General features: G+C 44.1%; 1 protein-coding gene across 1 annotated transcript; it reads left to right on the top strand.

Annotated features, from left to right (window-relative positions):
- Window positions 1-264: 264 nt before the first annotated feature.
- On the top strand, window positions 265-6,557 carry LOC119328877 (DNA topoisomerase 1 beta-like). The gene is made up of 16 exons (XM_037601872.1): window positions 265-499; window positions 934-2,311; window positions 2,442-2,636; window positions 2,821-2,901; window positions 3,194-3,253; window positions 3,342-3,436; window positions 3,530-3,686; window positions 3,767-3,892; window positions 4,462-4,542; window positions 4,628-4,718; window positions 4,801-4,934; window positions 5,287-5,355; window positions 5,436-5,525; window positions 5,617-5,720; window positions 5,805-5,973; window positions 6,114-6,557. The coding sequence occupies exons 2-16, from the start codon at window positions 986-988 to the stop codon at window positions 6,180-6,182; spliced, it is 2,847 nt and encodes a 948-aa protein (XP_037457769.1). The 5' UTR covers window positions 265-499; window positions 934-985; the 3' UTR covers window positions 6,183-6,557.
- Window positions 6,558-8,177: the final 1,620 nt, after the last annotated feature.

Here is an 8,177-nt window from a genome sequence, read left to right as displayed (position 1 = left end):
GGGCTTCCGGACAGTTCCGGTGCACGCAACGGAGAGCGAGCGAGGCGTGAGCCAGCCTGCATCGCACGCATCGCCAGCTCTCTGTCTGCACACGGGCCCCTGTCTCTCTCCGGTGGCCCCCAGCTAAATCCTGAAGCTCCTCTCTTCTCCCCGCCGTATGTGTCACTGCTGGCGGGCCCCACTGGTCTAGTGTATCCTCTCGCTGCCCCCCCTCTCTCTGCTCCCCACCCATCTCTCTGGCGTGAGAGGGAGAGAGAGAGAGAAAAAAACCGAGACCAGAGAAGACGAGAGACGAGAGAAGGCGGGGGAGAGATAGAAATACGAGCGAGCAGCGGGAGAGGACATAGATAAGCCGCGCCAGCCCTAACCCTAAACTCCGTCCCATCCCCCCACCGCCGCCGCTGCCGCCTTGACGGAGGGCGGACCGCGTCGAGATCCGCCCGGCTACTCTGTCTCCTCGCTCCGCGCCCGCCGGCCGACGCGCCGGACACGCGACAAGGTGCGTCTCGCTCCCTCCCTCCCTGCACCTTCCCCGTCTCTCGCGCGCGCTGGGCATGGGGTCCGCGCGCCGTGGTCGAGACCCGACGGGGCCGCGCCCAGCGGATCGGGGGACGTCGACGTGTTCGCGCCATATGAGAGAGGCTGGTTTCTGTTTCTTAGCGCGGGGCTGTCGATCTGGGGACGGGGCGCGTGCGTGGCAACGCGATGGCCCGGGTTGGTCTTGTTGCGTCGTGCCTGATGATGTTAGTAGGATATATATTGAACAGCTGTCTCTAGGCCGCTAGTATCTGTGGTGACCTTGACAGACAGGGGATGATGGCAAACCAAAATTGGAGCACATTTTAGCTATCAGATGCCGTGATTTGCGCTTAGTTCATTCTTCCACTTGTTCATCACCTGCAGTCTTCTTACATGGGTGAACTGTGCTTGCAGGTGTGGCTGAATTGGTCTATTCCATCGGGCATCCTGCCACTGCCAGGAAGCAATGTCTGTTTTCAATCCTTCAGTCCATGACAATGACTATGACGATGACGATACCCCGATATCCTTCAAGAGGTCGTCAAGCAGCAGGCCGCCCCCCTCGAAGCAGGAAGGCTCATCGGCAAATATCACCTATGTTGGGAGCCCTAAGGCCGCAGCCTCGAATCAGCAGAGGAATGGGATTAATGGCGCTTCCAGGTCACCGCTGCCACCGAAGCCACAGTCGACCAGCTCAAACCCTCGACCTTCAGGGTCTGTTCAGCCTAACAGTTCTCTAGAACGGAGTCAAAAGAGTAACACAGTGGATAAGAGTAAAATGAAAAGACCTCAGGTCAAAGGTGACAAGTCAGATGATTCAGATGATGACAAGCCACTTGCTTTGAGGAAAAAGCCTGACACGAAATTAAAGAAAGTTGTCACAGGAGGTGAGAATGCATATGGTTCAGGAGATGATCGTAAGCCACTTGGTATGAATATCAACTCAGCAAAAGTGGCTTCTAATAATAGCACAAATAAGACCTTTTTGTTGAAGACTGCACCACCTAAGACTCTGCAACCTGATGATGATTCAGATGATGATCATAAGCCACTTGTTCAGAGGTTCAACCCAGCAAAAGGGGCTTCTAATAATAGCACAAGTAAGCCCGTTTTATTGAAGCCTGCACCTAAGATTGTGCAATCTGATGATGATTCAGAGGATGAGAAACCACTTGCCAGCAGGTTACCCACTAATGCTGCTCCAAAAAGTAGAGGTAGTACCTCTGATTCAGAGGATGAGAAGCCACTGTCTGCCCGATTTTCAAGAGGTACTGCAGGTACATCTGCGAGTATCTCAAATTCCAAGGACAAGCTCCCGTCTAACAACAAGGGGCCAACCAATAATTCGAGTGCTCCCCGGAATTCAGTTAAAAGGCCAGGTGATAACAATAATCAAACAAGTTCAGCTCTTAAGAAGACCAAATCTTCTGATGCTTCTGCCTCAGGAAGTGTCAAAAGAGAATCCAAGGATGATGACAGTAACAGTGTACCCGTCGAAAGAAAACTGACACCGGGGGAGTCTTCAAAAAGCAAGCCACCTGTAAAGAATATTGTAAAGAAGAGTCCTTTATCCGTTAAGAAGGATAATAAGAAATTCAAAACAAAAACAAAGAAAACAATGAAAAGTTCCCAGTTCTCAAAATCACTGAGGGTGCCACCAGGATCTGGCGGTGGAAAGAAATGGTCTACTTTGGAGCACAATGGTGTTATTTTCCCCCCTCCATACAATCCCCATGGCGTCAAAATGCTTTACAATGGGCAACCTGTTGAGCTGACTCCAGAAGAGGAGGAGGTGATCTCTAAAGCATTTGCTATTTGTTATTTTGTTTTGCAACTTTGGATTCATAGCAATGAAATGAAGTAGTGGCCAGGGTGCTTTGAATCCGAATAATTTGTTCCTTTGCTAATCCTTTGTGTTGCAGGTTGCAACCATGTTTGCTGTGATGAAAGACACGGAGTACGCAACAAAGAAAACATTTATCGACAACTTTTTTGGTGACTGGAAAAAAATTCTTGGTAAAAACCATATCATCAAGAAATTTGAGCTTTGTGACTTCACCCCTATTTATGAATGGCACCTCAGAGAGAAGGAGAAGAAGAAACAGATGACATCGGAGGTAGATTTTACTGACTTGTTAGCAAAGCTCTGCATGTTGGAATTATTCCGTGGAAAGAAATTGTTGTTCATACTGTTGTAATCTTGCTAACTAGGTGGATTATGACTAGATATTGTGTCTAAATCTTAGTAGGTTGTAGAATGCACCATTGTCTGAAGTGATTAATCTTGATTTTTGCTTACAGGAGAAGAAAGCATTGCGGGAAGAGAAATTGAAACAAGAGGAGAAGTATATGTGGGCTGTTGTTGATGGTGTTAGAGAGAAGGTTCTGTTTCTGTACTGTGATTTTCTTACTCACTTCTTGCCTTCTTGAATCATATATAATTCCTTTGTTAATTTGTTATCATACATTTGTGCTAGATACACGTTCTCAGTCAGCAATTGATAGTCTGACCAGTTAATCAATCAAGATCTTTACATTGGATGCAAAGAATGGCATGTTACTGTTATTATTAAATAATGATGATTTCCTTATCTTGCACTGCTCTTCCTGTTCCTGATTTCTTGTACATGCGTACCATTTGTGTCTTTTGGACTAAACTGTTTGTTCAATTCAGGTTGGCAATTTCAGAGTAGAACCACCAGGCTTGTTCAGGGGACGAGGAGAGCATCCTAAGGTGCACATAGGAAAATGTTTAATCGCATACATTTTACCCTCTTTAAGTGAGGGCCTTCAGTTTAAGCCTTCTTATTACATTGTTTCAGATGGGAAAACTGAAGAGACGTATTCGTCCAAGTGATATTACAATAAACATTGGAAAAGGCACTCCAGTCCCAGAGTGTCCAATAGAGGGACAAAGGTACCATAATTTTTTCCGCTGTTAGTAAATTATATGTATTTGTGAAGGAGCTGGTAGCATGTATAAACTCTTGATTGCTTATGTGTTATGCAGCTGGAAAGAAGTCAAACATGACAATACTGTTACATGGTTGGCCTTTTGGAATGACCCGATTAGCCAAAAAGATTTCAAGTATGTTTTCTTGGCAGCAAGCAGCTCACTAAAGGGACAGAGTGACAAGGAGAAATATGAGAAGTCCCGAAAATTGAAGGTAAGGAGGTTCAGTTTGTGTGTCATGTTAATTTTAAGTCGACAAGTACAGATAACCATCTTTCTGCATGGCCATGGCAGGATCACATACACAACATTCGTGTAAATTACACAAAGGATTTCAATAGCAAAGATGTCTCCAAGAAGCAAATTGCAGTGGCAACATACCTCATAGATAAACTAGCCCTTAGGGCTGGTAATGAGAAGGTACTGTCCTACTGGACCTAATTGCTTGCAGTTATGTACTGACACTCAATTTTATTTGGGATGGTTGGCATGTTATTTCTGTTGGCAATGCAGTATGCACAACTATGCTTGTTGCCAAAGAACACATTCAAACAGCATGCACAAAGAATATATTTTCTGTTAATGCACAACTATGCTTGCTTTTATGTGGCACTCCCTCCGTTCACAAATATAAGATGTTCTAACTTTTTTCTGAATGGATGTATATTGACACATTTTAGTGTGTTTGTTCACTTATTTACTCCATATTGAAATATCCAAAACATCTTATATTTGTGAACTTAGGGAATATATCTCATCAGCATCATTAACATCAGTATAGTAAATTACTCTTTTCCCGTCAAACTATAAAGGATTAATTTCTTTTTTTGCTTTTTGCGGCAAGACTAGAAAGGATTAGTTGCCACCAAGTATTTACATGATAAGCCAATCTTCTACCAAAAAATTCTTTCTTTCAGCATTATTTTTCATTTGTATTTAACTTCGAGCTTCATTCACATATATTTCATGCTACTTGATTTCCTTTTCAGGATGATGATGAGGCTGATACTGTTGGTTGTTGTACGCTGAAGGTTGATAATGTTACCTGTGTGCCTCCAAATAAGCTTCAGGTCTTGATATTCATCATTTTTGTATGATGGTTACTCACTGTGATAAAGTAATTTTGATGTTAATCTGATGTTTGGTGACTTACAGTTTGACTTCCTTGGTAAAGATTCTATAAGATATTTCAACACTGTAGAGGTTGAATTACCTGTATACAATGCGATTGAGGAATTCCGTACTGGTACCTCCCATGCTTTCCCTCCATCTGTCCCTCTTGCTGCGCTGGAAAATTTTGTTCACATGTGTTCCTCTTGTCTTTGTAGGCAAAAAGGATGGAGATGCTGTCTTTGACCAGCTTGATACAACGAAACTGAATCATCACCTGAAGGACTTGATGCCTGGCCTTTCTGCGAAAGTGTTCCGTACATATAATGCTTCGATTACCTTGGATGCTATCGTAAGTTAAAAGCAAAACTCACCATTTCTTACCAGGAGACTGTTCTCTACTATTTGTTGAGTTGTTTAGGCTCGCACAGACCCGGGGCTCGGTGAAGTGATTATTTGTCCTTTGCCGCTAGTAAGACAATCAGGAGCATTTTTTGTGATGTTTTGTTATTGAACTTTAATATCATAGCTGCACTAAATATTTTGTCTATCAATGTAACAGTCACCATTGTATCTTCAGTTGCTGCATTTACCTGATTTTTTCTTCTTATTCTCAAAAGAACGTGTAGCATTACCGTGTTTCATGTGATTATGTTATGTATTTTATTGGTCCAAATAAAAATGTACATGTGCTGATATTGCAGTTGCACGAAGAAACAGAAGATGGAACCCTTCTTGAAAAGATTGCTGTCTATCAACGAGCAAACAAAGAGGTAGAGTCTGTTACTCTTAAGAAGAAAAATCATGTATTATCATCTTTTTCAACTCTCAATGGTGCCTTTTGTTTACCCAGGTTGCTATAATTTGTAACCATCAGCGTGCTGTGTCAAAGTCACACGATACCCAGATGACTAAGCTGAATGAAAAGATTGATGAATTAAAGGTTGGTCGTGGTTGCATATGATTAGGTCGGAACTTAAATTATTACTACTGTCCTGTAAGCACTTTCGTTATCATTTGCTTCTTTTCTCCAGGCCCAGGTGGATGAGCTGAACAAAGATTTGGGCAAAGTGAAGAGAGGAAAACCTCTAGGCAACGGTGCAGATGGGAAGCCAAAGAGAACTTTGGCACCTGAAGCGTAATATCTTAATCACAGATATACCATATTTTTGTGCATTTGAACAAAGAGTGGAGCAAACAGTCTCAACAAATCTACTTGCAGGATTGAGAAGAAGATCTCTCAGATAGAAACCAAGATAGAGAAAATGGAGATGGATAAGAAGACGAAAGAGGATTTGAAGACGGTAGCATTAGGGACATCAAAGATCAACTACCTTGACCCTAGAATTACGGTAGCATGGTGCAAAACCCATGAAGTCCCTATTGAGAAGGTATCATAGTTTAAGGACTACTACTTGTTTCTTTTCTAGGTTCTACAAGTGTCTACACCAAATTGTAACATTTCGTAGTTGGTGCTCCACTCTGCTGCTTTCCTATGCTAATATCTCATTTCTTATATTTTTGCTGACAGATTTTCAGCAAGACGATTCTTGCAAAGTTTGGATGGGCAATGGACGTCGAGCCGGATTTCAGATTCTAAGAGTATTGGCTTCCGGGTGAGCCAATGGCCCCTTGGTAAATTCGATTCAGCTTCCAGGCCTTCTCGCGGTCCCCTAACTGCAACTAGTAGTAAAGGAAGAGCTCGGTGTTTGTTTTTCAAGTCTCCCTGCTCCTGGAAGAAGGAAGCACCCGGCATTTTCTTTGTAGGCTTTTTTTCCTCTACCCATCTTCTCTTCTGTACTTGCTATGGCCCAATTGCCTAAAGTCGTGTTTGCATTTGGGCCGACGAATTTTAGCTTGTTGAGAACTGATGGACATTCATTTTATACTGCATCAATCGCAAATATAGATAACCTGTCAGAGTGATGGTTGTGGATTTGTTTGAGCGAGGAAGCAAACTGTGTTGTTTGATGTAGTTGATAACTGGTTGTGTGATGCTGAGGTGTAAGTTTATCTAAAAGTGTTTGTTCATGGTAACTGTGCACCGTGGGGTATGAATTTGGGGGTATATGCTCCATGGGTGTGCGTGGCTGCGTGGCTGCGTGTGCGGTTTCGCTGACACCGAGGTCTGGTTTTGGCTGGCAGGTCGATTTGCCTCATTCGTTTCTTCCTACTATAAGGCCAACTCAACCGCGTGACCCCAAACGGACCTTTCGTTTTGTCTGGGTTCTGTCCGTTTGGGGTCGCGCACCCCAAACGGACGTCTGTTTTGTCTGGATTTTATCCGTTTGGATAGGGATTTGGGGTCGTGTCCGTGCGTATACTGGGATGCGGTGGCCGTGCGCCCAGCACGCGGCCCCATCCTTTTTGCTCCATCTTGTCCGTCGCGGTCAAAAATGCCCATATTTTCATTAAAACTAGTTTTTACAACCCAAATGTTTGTCTGAAAATTAAAATAGTTTTACAACCAAATCGAAATTGTCTACACTGAATATAAAATGGACCAATACATCTATTGGTTGCCAATGTGATCCCTCACGTGCTCTACCAAGTCATTTTGAAGATTCAAATGAGTGTGCCAATCACGCATCTCACGGTGGAATTGGACAAACTGTTCAAATGTGGCCGGGTCTTGGTGCAGGGGCTCAATATTTTCACCTTGATAATCAAATCCTTGGTCGAAGATACTCTCATCACGCTCGTCCTCGACGATCATGTTGTGCAATATCACACAAACAGTCATCACCTCCCAAAGCTTCCTTTCATCCCATGACAGTGCAGGGTTTCGAACGATACCCCACCGGGATTGAAGCACATCAAAAGCACGTTCCACATCCTTTCTAACACTCTCTTGCATTTGGGCAAATCTCTTTCTCTTCTCACCTTGGGGTTTCGAGATTGTCTTCACAAAAGTTGACCACTGAGGATATATACCATCTGCTAGATAGTATCCCTTGTTGTACTGGTGGCCGTTGATCTCAAAGTTGACAGGTGGGGAGTGGCCTTCTGCAAGCCTCGCGAAGACTGGAGAACGTTGCGGCACGTTGATATCATTGTGAGAACCTGCCATGCCGAAGAAAGAATGCCATATCCAAAGATCCTGTGATGCCACCGCTTCTAATATGAGAGTGCACGCCTTGACATGCCCTTTGTACTGGCCTTGCCAAGCAAATGGACAATTTTTTCCACTCCCAATGCATACAATCTATGCTGCCAAGCATGCCTGGAAAGCCTCTAACTGCGTTGGTCGCCAACAATCTCTCTATATCAGCGGTAGTTGGCTGCCTCAAGTACTCTTGGCCAAACACCTCGATCACAGCCTGTGAAAATTTGTACATTGACACCAGACATGTTGTCTCACTCATACGCACATACTCATCCACCAGATCGTCTGGAATTCCATATGCAAGCATGCGGATGGCCGCGGTGCATTTCTGGTAAGAGGAGAATCCAAGCTTGCCAAGGGCATCCGTCTTGCACTCGAAGTATGGGTCACGAGCAACCACTCCCTCTCGGATACGATTGAACACATGCCTTGCCATTCGAAAACGGCGACGGAATTTATCCGGCTTGAAGAGCGGGGTGTTGGCAAAGT

Source organism: Triticum dicoccoides, chromosome 7A (assembly GCF_002162155.2).
Source record: "Triticum dicoccoides isolate Atlit2015 ecotype Zavitan chromosome 7A, WEW_v2.0, whole genome shotgun sequence".
In the NCBI taxonomy this organism is placed as follows: domain Eukaryota; kingdom Viridiplantae; phylum Streptophyta; class Magnoliopsida; order Poales; family Poaceae; genus Triticum; species Triticum dicoccoides.
This window is presented reverse-complemented; position numbering and strand designations above follow the sequence as displayed.